The sequence below is a fragment of the Aythya ferina genome (genome assembly GCF_964211825.1).
Source record: "Aythya ferina genome assembly, chromosome: 17".
Classification (NCBI taxonomy): Eukaryota; Metazoa; Chordata; class Aves; order Anseriformes; family Anatidae; genus Aythya; species Aythya ferina.
Genome location: NC_140316.1, coordinates 6,647,419 through 6,663,495, shown reverse-complemented (window position 1 = coordinate 6,663,495; position 16,077 = coordinate 6,647,419). Strand labels below are relative to the sequence as shown.

At 55.3% G+C, this 16,077-nt stretch overlaps 3 protein-coding genes across 9 annotated transcripts; 2 read left to right on the top strand and 1 right to left on the bottom strand.

Annotated features, from left to right (window-relative positions):
• Positions 1-2,250: 2,250 nt before the first annotated feature.
• On the top strand, positions 2,251-3,569 carry CHCHD10 (coiled-coil-helix-coiled-coil-helix domain containing 10). Its single transcript, XM_084538875.1, has 4 exons — positions 2,251-2,390; positions 2,474-2,651; positions 2,727-2,880; positions 3,307-3,569. Exons 1-4 carry the CDS (start codon positions 2,335-2,337, stop codon positions 3,324-3,326), a joined length of 408 nt encoding a protein of 135 aa, XP_084395001.1. The 5' UTR covers positions 2,251-2,334; the 3' UTR covers positions 3,327-3,569.
• On the bottom strand, positions 3,558-7,452 carry LOC311446095 (uncharacterized protein C22orf15). 2 transcript variants are annotated; one of them, XM_084538874.1, is made up of 5 exons: positions 7,353-7,452; positions 6,159-6,245; positions 5,789-5,914; positions 5,362-5,436; positions 3,558-4,902 (listed from the first exon to the last, which is right to left on the bottom strand). In XM_084538874.1, the coding sequence occupies exons 1-5, from the start codon at positions 7,375-7,377 to the stop codon at positions 4,787-4,789; spliced, it is 429 nt and encodes a 142-aa protein (XP_084395000.1). In that variant the 5' UTR covers positions 7,378-7,452; the 3' UTR covers positions 3,558-4,786. The 2 variants fall into 2 exon arrangements, with proteins under 2 accessions (XP_084395000.1, XP_084394999.1); XM_084538873.1 differs by lacking the exon at positions 3,558-4,902 and having other exon boundaries at positions 5,333-5,914.
• Positions 3,675-16,009, top strand: LOC311446093 (uncharacterized protein). 6 transcript variants are annotated; one of them, XM_084538869.1, is made up of 6 exons: positions 3,675-3,790; positions 12,243-12,596; positions 12,930-13,286; positions 14,336-14,410; positions 15,523-15,665; positions 15,792-16,009. In XM_084538869.1, the coding sequence occupies exons 2-6, from the start codon at positions 12,308-12,310 to the stop codon at positions 15,843-15,845; spliced, it is 918 nt and encodes a 305-aa protein (XP_084394995.1). In that variant the 5' UTR covers positions 3,675-3,790; positions 12,243-12,307; the 3' UTR covers positions 15,846-16,009. The 6 variants fall into 6 exon arrangements, with proteins under 6 accessions (XP_084394995.1, XP_084394993.1, XP_084394992.1 ...); XM_084538867.1 differs by lacking the exon at positions 3,675-3,790 and adding an exon at positions 6,109-7,686; XM_084538865.1 differs by lacking the exon at positions 3,675-3,790 and adding an exon at positions 10,800-11,447.
• Positions 16,010-16,077: the final 68 nt, after the last annotated feature.

The following is a 16,077-nucleotide window of genomic DNA, read 5'->3' as shown; positions in this document are numbered from 1 at the left end:
CAGAGGAGCCAGCAGAGAGGCAGCACTGCAGAAAATGAGCCCATGTGCTCATGAAAAATTTGTGAATTCCTTGTAGTGGCAGCAGCTTGCTCGATTTTGTATTGTCAGTTGCAACTTGTTTGCAAAAAACTTCACAGGATAAAAAAAGTGGGGCTTGCATATTTAGGTCTGACTTGAAAGCTCTGTACAGACTTGGGAGTCTGAAATCAACCACTCAGCACAAACCAAATTAGGGCCAGCCAGGGCTCAAAGATACAAATACAAACAGGACATGAGAAACCCACTGACTGCAATCTATTCAGTCATAAATGATTCACGGAGTAATTTTGAGTAACAAACACATTGGTAAGAACTGGAGGTTTTGTTTCTTTTTTTTGGGATGGCCCACAAACAAAAACATTGGCTAATTCATCAGACGCTTTCTTTTTTCTTTGAATAGTTTGCCCAGATCCCTGAGCAACCACCCCGTGCAATTTGCTGTTAACCTAAATAACTCGAATTCAGGTACACCCATAGCACTGCCCAGATCTGCCCATGCACGCAGTAATTAGGGCACTCCAAGCGCCAACCTGTAGCTGGGGAGGCAGGAGGCTCTGCAGGCATCTCCCGGTGGCTACCTGCTGGTGGAAGGGATGCGCCGCGCCGCCGCGTCCCTCCCTGCAGCCGCCTGGAGAAGGCTTTGTGGGAACCTGGGGGTGGCACCGTGCCCTCAGCAGCCGCCCTGCGAGACTGGGAAAGAAAGGGCGGCCGTCTGTCGCCCCGATGGAGGGGAAGGAGACGTGTGAGACCCGTGGAGGCAGAGCGTTGCATTCCTTACCTGTGAAATAACCCCGTGAAGTCCAAATGCTCGGGGAATTCCTAGATCGCTGTAGCAACATCTCAGCGGTGACAGTGTGAGGATTTAAGTGAGGCTGGCTCCGAAGGGGGAGATTGTTATCTGCTTTCAGACCAAGAGGGAAAGCAGTGGGAAAAACGAGACCCACTTTTTACAAACCTTGTCCTCCCTGATCCTGCTGCTAACAGGAGGGGGCCTGCCAGCGTGCTGAGTTACTGGGAAAGGACCATTTTTGGCTGAATCGTTCCAGAACTAGTCAGGAATTAAGTTAACTGCTGACTTTCAGATTTATGGGTCCCTTAATCCTAAATTACCTTTTAAGTGTAAGCAAGCCCTAATACCTGTTATGTGAGGAGGGATCTTCTGGAGCAGAAGAGGGAGGCAGAAACAAGTTACCTGATGACCCAAAGATCGCATTTAGCCTGAAAAATAGAGGGAATTAGCAAGTTTGGGCCCTGTTGTGGGGATGCTCAGCTGCAGACGGGCCGTGTGAAACAACCCCCAGAGGAGAGGCGCTGCCAGCACGGCTGTGCTGAGGGACTGGGTGCTGCTGGAGCGGGACCTGGGCACAGGGGCTGGGGGCACAGGGCTGCGAGTGGGGCTGTGCCTGCAGAGCCTCGTCAAGCAGACACACGGAATTACCTCATTAGCAAAGTGTCGGTGGCCAGGCTGCTCAGCACCTAGCCTTCCTCACAGCACGCAACGACTTTAATTAACCAAAGCGAGGGGTCCCAGAGGAGCAGCTTAAAGGGACGCCCTCAGCTTGAAGCCCAGGCACCCTCAGCAAGTTGTTGTGTGCGTGGTGGGACCAGGCACCCTTCATTTCCCAGGGCTGGATGTCTCGCGTTCCCTACACCCCCCAAATCCCCTCCAGCACATGCCCAGCTTCTTTTTGGGGCCGTGGACGCTGGCGCAGGGAACAGGACGCGGTGCGGTACCTCCACACTGCTGTGTGGAGCTGGGTCCCTTCGGGGGGCTTCCTCCCAGCAGGGTGCTCTCTGAGTTTGTCCTTTTCTCCCCTCCTCCCCTTTTTTTTTTCCTCAGCTCCTGTCCCCCTCTGCTGGGGCGGCCGTGCCTTGCAGGGCCGGGCTGGCTGCAGGAGCTGTGAACGCCCTTCCCCCGGGGACTGGGGCTCGGAGGGGGCACAGGGGCAGCTGCTGCCACCCCGGGGCTCGTCACGGGCACTTTGCCAGTCTGGCAAAACGTATCTCCTGTTCGTTAGTGGGGGAAAGGCAAACGCCGAGTGTAACAGGCGGCTGCTCCCCCTGAGCCCGCCGTGCCCTCAGCTGAGGCGCGGCCCCGCGCGCCCCCTGGCGGCCCCGAGCGCGCGCGGGCACGGGGCCGCCCCCCCCGTGTGGCAGGGCAGCCCCTCCTGCCCTCAGCAGGGCGAGGGCGGGTGCGGCTTCGGGAGCGGCGGGCGCGCATGCGCGCGGCGTCACGTGGCGGCGGGGCCGCCTTTTAAAGCGGCGCGCGGGGCGGGCGCGGGGCGTTGTGAGGCGATGGCGCGCGGCGGGAGGAGCGCGGCCCGGCCCGCGGCGGCACCGGCACCGGCCAGGTACGGGCGGGGGGGGCCCGGGGGGTCCCGGCGGGGCTCCGCTGCCGCCCCCCAGCCCTCCCTGACCCACTCCTCTCCCGCAGCCCGGCCCCGGCCGCCCCGGTGCCGGCGGCGCAGCCGGCGCAGCCCGGGCTGATGGCGCAGATGGCCAGCACGGCGGCCGGCGTGGCCGTGGGCTCCGCCGTGGGGCACGTCGTGGGCAGCGCCCTCACCGGAGCCTTCGGCGGCTCCTCCGAGCCCAGCAAGGCGGCCCCGGCGCAGGTAGGAGCCTGAATGTCCTTGCGGGGCTGTGCCGCTGGGCCCCGGCCGCGCCCTTGACCCCGTCCCCGCCCGCAGGAGCCCCGGCAGCAGCCCCCGTACCAGCAGCAGCCGCCCTTCGGGCCCTGCCACTACGAGGTGAAGCAGTTCCTGGAGTGCGCCACCACCCAGAGGGACCTGACCTTGTGCGAGGGCTTCAACGAGGCGCTGAAGCAGTGCAAGTACAGTAACGGTGAGTGGGGGTGAAGGGGGAGGGAGCTGCGGCTGGGAGAACGCCAGAGGGGTTAAAGGCTGTGCAAACAGGCTGCCGGGTGAGCCGTGCCCTGTAAGGCTGCATGTAGGAAGTGGTTCTGCCCGTGTGAGTGCCTCTTGTGTCACCTGGAATGCCGAAGGGAACCGGAAAGGGCAGGACAAGTGGCCCTGGCTGTGTCTGTAAAGGTGACAGGATTGTAGATAATTCCACAGAGCTTCCTTTTTGCTGCCCTGAGAAGTCTGCTGCTTTCACCACTTGCTTTCCTAGTTCCTGCTGCACCTGTTAATAGCAGATTTCAGTCCTTATGTCTTAGTCTTAAGGTGATCACCTTAAGTAGGAGAGTTTTTATTTAACTGCAGCTGCTGGAATGTGCACCTAATGCTGACCTTGTTTTCTCCCATGCAGGTGTTTCCTCTCTCCTGTGAGGAATCTGCCCACTTGTATGGAGAAGAAGAGCCTGGTGTAGAGCCCTGATGCCTGCAAGGAGTGAAAGGAAGGATGGACAGGTGATGTGCTGGAGGGAACAGGCTGACCAGATCGGAGTCTTCTAGGGGTAACTTACTTCTGGAGTAGTAGGGAAGTAAAGGAATGGTTGGATTTATGATTCTGGAGTTCAGGTAGTGCTGTATTTACTACAGAGAAATAAAGAAGCTTATTTGGAACTATCACCTGTGCTTTTTCTTTATTTAATACTTGAGCGTGAATTAAGCTACCCAAATATTACCCATATGATCCCCTTTCAGGGCCAGGCATGTCTTTGTGTATTTCTGCAAGCAGGAGGTGCAGCCCAGCAGCAAGAACTGTGCCTGCGTGGCTTGGCAAAAGCAGATCCACAACTGAGCTGAGACCGGAGTGTCAGCACTCCAGCCAGAGCAGGGGCTGGAGAGAGGTAATCTGAGATATCCGACAGTATTTTCAGTAACATTCTTCTTGCATTGATAATCTCTTCCTGAAGAGCTGTTCTGACCCAGGAGCTAGGAAAGCGTGACCTATCTGTCTGCATGACTCGGATACAGCCAGCTGATCTTCCTTAGGGAGTTATGCAATGTTCCCAAGGTCACCAGCTGAAGGTGAAGCTCAGGGCTGCTTTCTATTTCTGCCATTATGGCAGATCAGCCTCGTTATGGCTGCCTGCGGGCTCTTCTCAGGAGACCCTGCTTGGCAGCAGATCTTAGGGGCTGCTCTTGAAGGTCCTGTTCCTTTCAAATGTCAAAACCTAAATGCTTGATGGAATTTTGGTGTTCTGAGCTGTGCCTGTCCCTAGCTGGGGTGCCTTGTGCTCTCCTGAGCGGTGGCCATGTTAGAAAGGTGCCAGAGACTCATGGCCAAGCGCTGTTGTGTGCTGAGCTGCTCCAGTGTGAGCAGGGAGGAACCACTGTAAGGAAGTCTCACCTTGCTGCCTTCAGCACACACCAAATTAAACATTTGGTCTGCATGGATAGGCTATTAGGGAAGGTTATCAAGCATACTTGCAGTGAGTGTGTGCTGTCTTCTGACCCATCCTGGCAAGTTCAAGCAATTGTTCTGCAGCTGACACCCTGGCTATCCCTTGAGCGACTTTTCCTGCTGACTGCAGGGGATGTGAGCCCCTAGGAGTCCCCTGCTGGTGTGGTGGTGTTCAGGGCAGGCTTACCCAGTGGGCTGAGGCAGGAGGTGTGGTTCCTTGCTGCTCAGTGCAGGTGGTGGTGTGGGAATGTGAATGACACCTTGAAGCAGGAGGCAGCTGCTTGTGCCTGGCCAGGGTGCTGTCTGCTGCCAGTGCAGCTTTAGTTGTAGAACATCTGAAGAGAGTGGGGGTCCTGGTGGGGCTGGGGGCTCAGGCAGCACCATGGTGAGTCCTGGCGGTGGTCACTGCACTTGTGCTTGTTCCCATCAGGCCCTTTCCTCATCTGGGGGTGCTCTTCGGCTCTGAGCTCTTCTTGGGCTGAGCCCTCCTCTGCAAGGGGCCTTTCCTCCACTGCTCTCTCATCGGGGTGTTTGCTGAGAGCTTCTGCAGCCGATCTGTGGAGCAATCCCCAAGAGTTGGGTGCTTTCCTGCTGTGTCAGCTGCCTGCTGGTGCGTTAAGTGAGGAGATGCTGAGCTGGGAGGTGGGCATCAGAGTCCCCCCGGTTCATGTTGTCCCTCCCTGCCTGTCCCCAGGAGCTGACTCCTTGCCCCACACCCCTCCCAGCTGTGGGGCTGTGCCCTGTACAGCTTGGTGTGGGGAGGGCGGGCAGTGGTGCTGCTGTTGTGACAGCCAGGAGGGGCTCTGCAGAGCAGCTCAGCCTGCTGCTTGTCTCTGATTTCACCTGGGGATACCCACAGGTGACAATAATGCTGCCACAGCAGTACCAGCCCCAAAGCTGTGCTCTGAGGGGGCATGGTGATGTGGAGGAGCTCTGTCCCCTGGATGGTGTACAGGGGGAGTCAGGCCTGCACCCTCAGCTGCTCTGGAGACACCTTGGGTGCCTGACTCTTACCTGCGAGGTCAGGGTGGTGTTTCCCCAGGTTCTCCAGTAAGGATTCGTAGCAGGTAGCTTCAGTGCTTTGTTCTCCTAGCAGCAGAATGGGAAAAGTGGGTCAGTCCCTATCTTGGCTGAAAACTGGGATCAAGACTTGGAATTGGGGCAGGTGGCTCTGTTGTGAGAAGCTCCTCCTCCAGAGCTGCTACCTCAGTCTCAGGATACAGCTCTAGTGTTTTTGTGAGCTGGCTTGTCTTTCTCCTGACAGCTACTGTGTGCTGTCCAGACAACTGCTGGGCAGACCCTGTCCAAAGGCACAGCCTTGTTTGTAGGCTGTGACAAGGTGCCACTGGTGTGCGGAGCAGTTCCTGCAGTGCTGCCCACCCCTGCAGCAGACCCGTCCTGGCCCGGAGGCTGAGCTGTGGTGCCTTGCTGAGGAACTTACTGATGACCCTGACGAGGATGTAGCGCTGCCTTTCCCGTAGGTATTTACTGGCATACTCAGCTGCAGGATTCTCCACTTTGCTCAGGTTCATCAGGGCCCCTGCTTCATCCACGAGGTCGATGCAGTCTGGAGGGGAAGAGATGTGAAGATGCCACATGCCCCTTCAACCTGCACAAGCTGGTACAGGCTTAGAGGTGTTAACTTGGCAAGTTACGCTATGAAGAGAACGTGTTGGGGTCTGCAGGGGAGGAGGTTTGCCTCCCCTGCGTTTTTGGGATGGGCTGCAACTCCCACACAACCCTTCTGGTACCCAATGCTGCTTCTCTAGGGGTCTGTCCCGGGGCGGTGGCTGCTCGCGAGCGCTCGGTACCTCCTGTCCCGCACTGACACTTCCTCCTCAGGTGGGCGGTGAGGACCAGCACGCGGCTCTGCAGGTTCACCAGCTCCTGGCAGTTGGCTGCAGGCAGGGAGTGAGAGGTGGGTAAGCGAGGTCACCCTAGATCCGGGGGCCCCGCTGACATCCAAGGGGGTGCTGTCACAGGCAGCAAAGCGGGGGGCCCTGCGTGGCCTCTGAGCAGGGCTTTGAGCCTGTAGTGTTAGGGGCTGTGTCTGCTGTGCTGGGAACGCACCACACTAGTGGCTGGGATGAGCATTCTGATTTGGGGAAAGTTGTTCTGCTTGGTGAAGCATCTGTCCTTTAACTTAGGTTCCTTAAACAGGAGCAGGAAAAATCCACAAGCCCTGGCCCTGACATTCCCCTTCCATGAACTTGTCCAGGTCACGAGGGAAAGGAGCCGGGCATCTCAGCTGAGTCATTGGGGGACGTTTTGGCCATGAACTCTCACCGAGTGTGTCACGATGGAGAAATCCCCAGGGCTGACAAACGTCAGCAGCCAGAGCTGGGGAGCCAATTGAAATAGCAGAGGGAGCAAAGGTGTAGGACCAAGTGTGTCTGGCAGCTGCAGCACCGAGTGTTTGGGGTCAGGTGAAGGCTCCTAGCCAAGTGGGGGCAAGGCCAGGACAGAGTCTGCCTGTTCCCTCATTCCCTGCTGTGGATATTGCACTCCGAAGCCAAGCTCTGGAGTTAGAGCAAGGGGAACCCTTCCCACAAAGCGGGGAGCAGAGGAACTGCTGGCAACCGTCATTGCCTGGTGACGTCCTGCTTCTGTCTAGGCAAGCAAAGCCCCCTCCAGCAATTTCCTCAGAGCTGCAAGGCTGGGAACACGCAGCAAGGACAACCTGGAGGGAGTTCTACCCAGCAGGTGGTGCTGGCTGCAGCCCAGTAACCCACCCCTCGCCTGGCCTCCCTTCCTGTGGGTAACCGAGCTCTGCTGACATGGTTTTCCTCTGTGAGTCAGCATGTAGGGATTAAATATCTCCATCACGTAACTTTTTAAAGTAAATAGCTGGAGCAGAGCGTGCTGATGTGCTCTGGTAGAGCTCTGCTGCCCTGTTCCCTGGCCACGGGGTGCTGCTGTGCGTCAAGGTGCAACATCCCTCCCTCCGCATGGGGCCACTGCCTGGCACCGAGAGCTGCTTTGAAGCCGGTGCTCTCCCCACGTACCTCCGTATCTCACCGTGACGAACATCGTGCTTCCTGGCAGGGGCTGCAGGCAGCGGGGTGACAAAGTGCTGCGGTGTTGTGCGCCGAGAGGAGGGGCAGCGTTTCCAGCCAACACTGTGGTGGTTTCAGGAGCAGATTTCCCAGCAACGGGGAACGGCCCCTGCAGATTCCTGAGCCGCCTGTGGCTGGGCGCTGGGAGAGGAGGGGTAGAGCAGGGCTTGGTTAACGGCCTTTCAGGAGGCTGCTCTGAATCTGTCTCTTCACTGTGCTGCTGATTCCTGCCCCTTGTTTGCCCTGCAGCCCCGCTGAGTGCCAGACTGTTACCTATGGAGTGGTGAGAAAATGGTTGATATTATTAAAGAAGGGGGAGATTTGGGAATGTGGCCATAGGGGTTGGAAAGCCCTGTGGTTGAGATAACATTAGACTCTTAACGATGAGGCCATCAGGAATATAAAAGTTTAGAGGGAACAAAGAAGGGTGATTCAGGAGACTCCATGCAGTCTCTGGTTTCTTGTTCTCCAGCCGTTAAGGCATGGAAGTTTCTGGGTGTTTGCTGTTGTTATATTCAAAGTTGTTTGACCAATGAGAAGTTGTTTTGAAAAGAACTGCTGTGGAGAGAAGGGTATAAGAGGGGAGCCTGCCCTCAAGATAAAAAAAAAAAAAAAAGGCAATGCGATGTGATGAAGTTAATGTCATCAATAAAGAAGCAGAAAGAAGGAATGAAAAGGAACAGGCTAGCAGAACGGAGACTGTAATACACAATAAATGTTTGTTCATTGTCTTTTGTATTATAAAAACAAGGAGTTCTGTTTGAGGAACGGGAGTTGTGAAAACTCCCTGCTGAAGTAAGGAGCTGTATAATGCTTTGCTAGACACTATGAAAATTCTTTTGCTTAATGTAACAAAATAGAGAACCCCCTCCCCTTCTCTCCTTCTGCATCTCAGTAGCCTCTTTTGTTAAAAAAAATACTGCTGCAAAGTTCATGTAACCATCTCCTGATAAGTTGTTAAACTAGTGTATCAACATCCTGCCTTCCTGTCTCACGCTGGGCCAACATGACCAAATAAAGAAAGAAGTTGAACCACAACGCTGAGGAAGACTACGGCCTTCATCTTCACGACCACCAGAGGGACAGAGACGACCCCCTAGCAACAGCGCGCGCAGTCGCAGAATACACCAGGATGTGCTGCGTAATCCTGAGATCACCAAGATATAAAAAGGGACCGTGGGGGGGGATGAGGTGCGCGCCGTTGGTGGAGCCGAGACTCCCCGGCCGCCCAGCGCTGTTTTGCTTGCTGTTGCTTACTCAGTAAATTCCTTTCTATTATTAATGCAATGCTCTCTGAAAATTAATTAAGGGGGCAACTTATAACAGAGACCAGGATGGGAACAGACACTTTGACTTATGAAGATAGGTTTGGCCAAACTCAGCAAACTGCTCAGAGAAGCTTGTACAGAAAGTCACTGGAAATGGGCACACCGGGGCTGGGAAGAAGCTTGAGCTGAGAGAAGCGGAGCCAGCACACAACTGCCCCTTGCTGGTCAGCAACTGCACATCATGGCGAATCATACATCCTTAGGAACAAGGACTGTCCTGGAAACCTTACAGCTTATTCTCGTTATTAACAATCGGACAGTTAATGATCCTGAAATATGGGACCAAACTGAGGTCAAGGTGTGGGACTCTGCAACTAGAAATGACAAGGTTGCAGTGGGATCGCTCAGCACCTGGCAAGCAGTCTCTGAGGCCTTAAAGAGCCATGTGGAGCCACAATCACAAACGTGGTTTGCCAGACAGTGAGGGAGCTGCGGGCTCCTTTATTGATCCGACTGCTATGCCATGGGCCCCTCTGCTGCTACAGCTATCGCAGGCCTTTGCTGTTACGCCCCCTGCTGACCTGGATGTGCCTTTTGACCCAGGCCTATTGGCCTTGAAAAGGAGATGGATGGACATGCTTTTCTTCGATCCGGGAAGAACGGGATACAGAAGGCCTGAAGACCGAGTTGCTTGACAGCTTAAAGCAAGACATATTGTTCAAAAGGAATGGACAATGGAGACTGTTAAGTCATGGAACTTAAAGGATTGTTTGTTACCTCTTCTGATTGTACAAATGTATAGGCATACTTGGGTTTAGTATGTAAAAGTGATGTTCTGTTTTTAGAAATGTTTGATGTTTGTGTGTGCATGTTGGTGGAGCGTAGACTCCCTGCACACCCAGTGCTGTTTACTTGCCTTTTATACCTTTTTATAAGTATAAATATTACTAAATTCAGATTGAGTTGAGACTTCATTTATAACAAGATTGTGCCTGCATGGCTGTGCCTGGCATCGATGTGAGGGTGGCTGTGGGCTACTCTCTGAGGTGGTCGGATGTCACCAGCAGCACCTCCCCGATTACCCTGCCTGTTCTCATCCTGCCCTGGCCCACCAGGCAGTGGGAGCAGTGGGATGGGATGAGCTGACTGCAGCAGCTATTGCTGCCTGGCAGAGCAGGGAGGAAGCTGTAGGGCACAGCAATGAGCGCAGGGCGGTGCAGCAGGAGTCCTGCTCTGGGTTTTGCCCTGGCCTGACAGAGATAGCGATATCTTGGTCACTGACATATCAAGCGTGGGATGAAACTTGCTTATTTGGGTGAGTTTTTGTTCAATAAGCACAACCAGCAGGAGGGAATAGGCTGTACGGGGGGAGCAGGGGGCTGTGTTCACATTTGCTCTTGTGCTTTGCCCAGGCAGTTGCTGTCCTGCCCCTCTGTGCCACCAAAGCACTCTGCGTTGCTTGTGCAGCAGCTGCTTAGCACCCATATGTTGCTGTGCAGGTGTTCAGCACTGCTTACAGGGCATTGTAACATCATCCCCTGTAGCAGCATTCCCTTTTCTTGGAGAGGTGCCAAGACCCACAGGTGAAATCCTGTCCTGAGGACCTGAATGGTGGGAGCTAGTACAGATGCTGAGGCACGAGGGCTGATCTGCAGAGAGCTGTGCTGCATAGCCTGTACTCACAGCTCTGTGGACAAATCTCCTCTCTCCAAACCTCCTCGCATGGAGAAAAGGCTCTATGGCTGTGCTTGATGCAGCAGGGCATGTGTGGGCAGAGATGTGCTCACAGCACTGCTCTTCTGATTCCTCTCCTGAGAAGCTGTGAAACCACAGAGCAGAGCAGAAGTCTGGTTCCCAGCAGCCTCTCAGAACTGGGGCCAGTTGTGCTGCAGCTCTCACTGCAGGGCCTGCCTAAATGCAGCTTGTTGTCCTCTGACCCTGGTTTCCAGATCTGACACCTTTGAGGGCTAGCTGTGCTGCAGCATACAGCTCTGGGCTGTGGAGAACCCATGTTTCCCTCACAGGTGCTGTGGTGTGGTTTCACAGCTCTCTCTAGCTCTCACATCTGAGCCAAGAGATGACCACAGCAGGGGGGCTGTGTTCCAAGGCACTGGGAGAGTTTGTGTACCTCTGCTTGGTATTTCTGCTCTCACGGTGGTGATAGAGCCCAGTGTGGGTCAGGAGAGTCCCTGGAGCAAGCGGAACGGGCATGGAGAGCATGTTCCTGTGATTAAAAGTGATTCTTATGTGGAGGAAGTTGCCCCTTCACCCCAGCCTGGGTGTTCACACTCTGCCCTGCCCCAGGGGCTCATCCTCACGCCAGGGCAGCTTGGTGGGAAGGCACGGAGAGCACTTTGCCCCCTGCCCCATAGGGGCTGTGTCCTCCAGCGGGTGGGCTTCTCTCCTGCCTCCGAGCACAGCAGGGGCCAGACCTGGGGGGCTGCCTTGGGCAGCCGAGAGGCTCGGGGCGACCCTGTGCCATTGCCTTGAAGCAGACCCCAGCATGACGGGTGCCTGCAGCCTCCCCGTGTCCTGGGCTTGGTCCCAAACGGACGTGACCTGGTGGGACAAAGCCACGCTGAGGGACAGCCCATGCTGAGGGCTGTTGGCGGAGCTGTTTACACCGTTCTGCGCGTAGCATGCGGGCAGCTCCTCCCTGCGAGGTTGCAGGCCGGGTGCTGCTCACAGGCCTCCTCCTGTCTTGGCTGCTGGAGTGCGCCCGGGCTGGGCATGGCGCTCGCCCTCGCCCTCCTGCTGCTGCTGCTCCTGCCCCGGGGTAAGTGCCTGCTCTGTCCCCTTGCCCTGCTGGGAGGCACTGGGACTGAACCGCCTCAGCCCCGCCCTGGTTTGAAGTTTTTTGGGTGGGTGTGCTTGGGAAGCCTTACTCCCTCACGCTGCTTGTTGTCCCCAGTCACGCTGGGCCTCCTTAGAGACCCTTGAAATTGAGGGAAGCGATCAAACAGCTCCCGATGTCTTCTGCAAAAGTGTCTGGGTGCTGAATTGGAGCCAGAAATACTAGCTCAGAGGCATGGTGTAAGGAACCTGTGTGCATCCGTTTGTTGATCAAGATATAATGTGCTGATAGCCAAAAATAATAAGCCTGCTAGGTTTTGACAGTTGCTGGGGTGAAACCTTCGCTGCCACTTCCCCATCGCGTATTTCAGTTGATGAGATCTTTCCTTCTGCAGGGTTGCTGTTGTCTAGGCAGCCCGCCTGGCACTGGGTAGGAAGCTGTTCCTGGCAGAGCTCTGGGGTGTCTCTGAGTGGGGATGCGCCAGCTGCAGTAACTGGGTCTCCCATGGCTTTAGGGTTTACTGGGCATGCAGATGACCCCAGGCTTCCTGTGGCTCTGTCTGGAGCTAGGGACAGGTTTAGGGAGGGAGAAGTTGGTTGCGGCATCCTTGTGCCCCCCAAAGAGATGGAAGTGGTGGGGTAGCTGTTGGGCCCTCACCTGGGGCGTTTGCTCTGTGCTCAATACCTGAAGGCAGCGCAGTGGTGCAGGATGGAGCCAGTGAGCCTGCTCCTTGCCTGGGAGCAGGAGTCGGGGCTCTCCTCCAACTCTCGCTTTCAGGTGCGGGGACTCTTGGACATCCTCAGAGTCAAGTGGTTCTCGTGACCGAAGGGGAGCCTGTGGTGATGGAGTGTCCCTTCCGCAAGCACAACGACAGCGGTGATTCCTTCCATGAGTTCATCTGGAGCCATAGGAACATCTCGAGAAGGATCCTGCAGTTTAGGTTTGCGCGGCCCAATGCCTCCTGTGTGCATCGCAGCGAAGGTCACTTCAGCGGCACTGTGGATTTTGCAAGGACCGTGAGCTTTCTCAACATCTCAGAGGTGCTTATGAATGACACTGGCGCTTACCTCTGCTATGTGAAGATAGGGAGCAGCAACCCGACCGAAATGGTGACTCACCTGCTCGTTAGAGGTGAGTTCGTCTCTCCTGCTTTCCCCTTTCTTTCCCTCCAGCATTCCACCTGCGCATCCCTGAGCAAGCGTAGCCCTCTCTTGTCATCGAGTGGCTTCCCCAGGCCTTTGGGAAGTGTTGGACAGAGCTCAGGCAAGGGACCTGCCCCTGTGGTGGGAAAGGGAGAATGGTTTGCATTGCAGCACCTGGCCTTACAGAGCTCTGTTTTACGTTCCCACTGGTTTGTGCAGCGCCAACAACTTTTGTGGGAACGGTGCTTTTCCCGAGCTGGCGGTATGCAGGCATCAAAGCAGCTCTGACATGACCACCCATGTGAACCTCTCTTCTTTGTAGGTCAGCAGCCGTGGGCAGCCTCTGGGGGCCTCAGCTTCTCTGTGCCTCAAGGAGGTGAAGTCACCTTGGACTGTGACTTCCCTGCCAAGCTGCCCGGCAGCTTCACCTACCTCTTTTGGCTGCACGAGCAAGACCAGAGCCCACCCCGACTCGTGGCGTGGCACCTCACGTCCAGTTTCCAGAACAACAGCGGCAGCACTGGAAGTCGTTTCCAGAGCGTATTTGACATCGAAAATCACTGGAGCCATCTCAACATTACTGGGCTGGAAGAGAAGGACAGCGGCTGGTACCAGTGTGAGGGCGTGGGAGAGCTTTCAGGCTGGCAGAGAGGGACAAGAACCCACCTCGCTGTGCAAGGTGAGCTTGTTTTCTGGGACCTTGTGGGCAAGTGAAATCCTTCTGCTCTGCTAAGGCTTTGTATTTCACAGTCAGTCTAACCCACGTGCTAGATCTGCTCGGGGCTTGATGACAGGGTGCGTGTGACACTCCTCAGCTGGGACACATCCCAACGTGCGGGGTGCCTCTCGTTTGCCTTGCGCTGTCCTGCAGAGTGTGGGGAGTGCAGGCAGGCAGCAGCTGGAGCTGTGTCTGCAGCACGCTCCTACCTGCAACGGGCTGAGAGGGCGGGCTGCCCGGAGTGTGAGCTGCTGTTGTGCTGCAATGGTAAAGCTTTGCAGGGTCACAGAACATGAAAGTGAGATGCACGGATAAATTTAAAGTGATAACAAAAACCACAGAATGTCATCTGTGAAGAGACACGGGTTACGTGCCCCTTGCTGCAGGGGGTTATCTGGAAAAGGTACTGGTTGCCTTGATGGTTCAAGGTTCAGGAACCAATTTTCATCTCTACCTAATGATGACATGGATTTTTAATGCATTTATTTAATGTGTACAAGTACCTTTATCCAGGGTAACTCAGTAACAAATCCCAGCAGAATTGTTTGCTGTGTTTGCAGCCCGGCCAATTAATGCAGAACACAGTTAGTTGCAATTATGCAGTAATTTGGACTCACCATGACTCAACTGGGAAATACCAGATGCGAGGATGAAGCAGGCCCCTGTTCTGAAGTGTAGGACATGCCGTGTCCCTGCTGATTTGGTGCCAAAAAGATGTGATTCATATTTGAGGAGAAGCTCTTACAATTTGTGCTGGTTCTTGTGTTTCCGTTCCCTCATCCTCACACCAGGGGCAGGCACCCTGTGTTTGATCATGCCCATGATGGGCCTCCTCACTGCTGTTAGCCTTTTTTCACAGCTTTTCCTCAACGTCTTACCCACGGCCCCCAGCTGCAGAGCTCGGAGCCTTCCACGTTTTCACTGAAACCACCAACCCACTGGCATGTTTGCACGTCCCAGTGTACATGACAATATGAACTAGGAGTACAAGGCTGTGTTCTCCTTTCTAGGCTCCTCGGCTGTCCTGCTGGTTGTTTTGGGGAGTGTTGCGCTTGCCGTCATGGCTCTGTGCTCGTACTTTGTGTGTAAGTAATACTGGGAAGGAACACGGCTTCACCCAGTGTCATGGTTTAACCCGGCTGGCAGCTAAACACCACACAGCTGTTCTCTCACCCTCCCCCTTCCCTGTCTGGGATGGGGGGGAGAAATGTGAAAGTGAAGCCCGTGAGTTGAGATAAAGACAGTTTATTAAGACAGGAAAATAATAATAACAATAATGATTATAATAGTACTACTACTAATAATGTGTACAAACTAGTGATGCACAATGCAATTGCTCGCCACCCACTGACCGATGCCCAGCCGAACCCCGAGCAGTCTGGCCCCCCACCCTGGCTAGCCACCCCTATCTATTGTTCAGCATGACCCCAGATGGTATGGAATACCCCTTTGACCAGTTTGGGTCAGCTGTCCTCGGTCTGTCCCTTCCCAGCTCCTGCTGCACCCCCAGTCTGCCCTCTGGCAGGACAGTGCAAGAAGAAGCTGAGACGTCCTTAGCTTGCTATAAGCACTGCTCTGCAACAATTAAAACATCGGGGTGTCATCAGCACTCTTCTCATCCTAAGCCAAAACATAGCATTCTACCAGCTATTAGGAAGAAAATTAACTCTGTCCTAACTGAAACCAAGACACCCAGACATCACCTCAGGCCTTATCACAGCAGTGGTCTGAGCTGTATCCTGCGTTGCTGTGAGGACTCTGACTCTCCAGCAACATGGCCAGGCCCTCACCTGCCCTGTGCTGTGTCTTCTGCTGACACCTTGCTGCATCCCTTGTGGGCTCGGCCAAGCGTGGGGCACTGGGAGCAGCTGGGACTGGCGTGGGTGGCACTGCATCAGGCCGCTGCTCTCCCCTGCTGTCACGAGGAGGAGCGTGACAGGAGGGCGAAAGCTCCTCCATGGCCTGGTAGAGTACTAGGTAGAAGACTGCTGTGTCTTTCAGCAGTTGGTGTGATACGGGGTACAGCCTTTGGGCTGCAAGGAGGTGCACAGCAGCACATTATATTGAGGTAAATCCGCCAGTAAAATCCTTCTGCTAGTGACCAGTCCTGGTCTGTGAGCAGGGAGACTGTGTTAGAGCCGTGCTATTTCAGCGGGGGCTGCTCCAGCAGATCTGTGTCCCCTCTGCTCTGCTTCAGACAAGCACCACATGAAGCTGAGGAGGCAGCGCACCGTGCAGGATGCTTCGGATCCCTGCCGCAGGCCCGCAGAGGATGGCACGAGGCAGCCCGCAGGCGGGGAAGCTGTCAGTGCCAGCGCTGGCAGCACAGCAGAGTACAGCGTGAGTGGGGTGCTGGGTAGAGCCCAGCCACTGCTGGCTCCTGCAGCAGTGCAGGGGTTGGTGACGGAGCCCTGGGGCCAGGGATGGGGCTGCTGGGTGGTAACTGAGGCTGTTTTTTGTTCACAGCTCCTCACTTTCCCGGGAAGGAACACTGCTGCAGGGGACCAGGGACAACGATGACAGTCCAGGAAGGCCCAGTGGGATGCGGGGAGCTGTGCTGGGCTCCCTGTACTCATGGCACTGTGAATAGTTCCCCTCCACTGCGTATCATGCAAAGGTCCCTAGCAAAGCCTTCTCTCCCTTGATGGTTGTTTTTTGTATTCAATTAAAGCCTCTCGAGGACAGACTGTGTACATTCAGTCTCTGCTCTACCTGGCTGTTCTGGCTGCTTGTGGAGCTGGCTTTCAGCTGC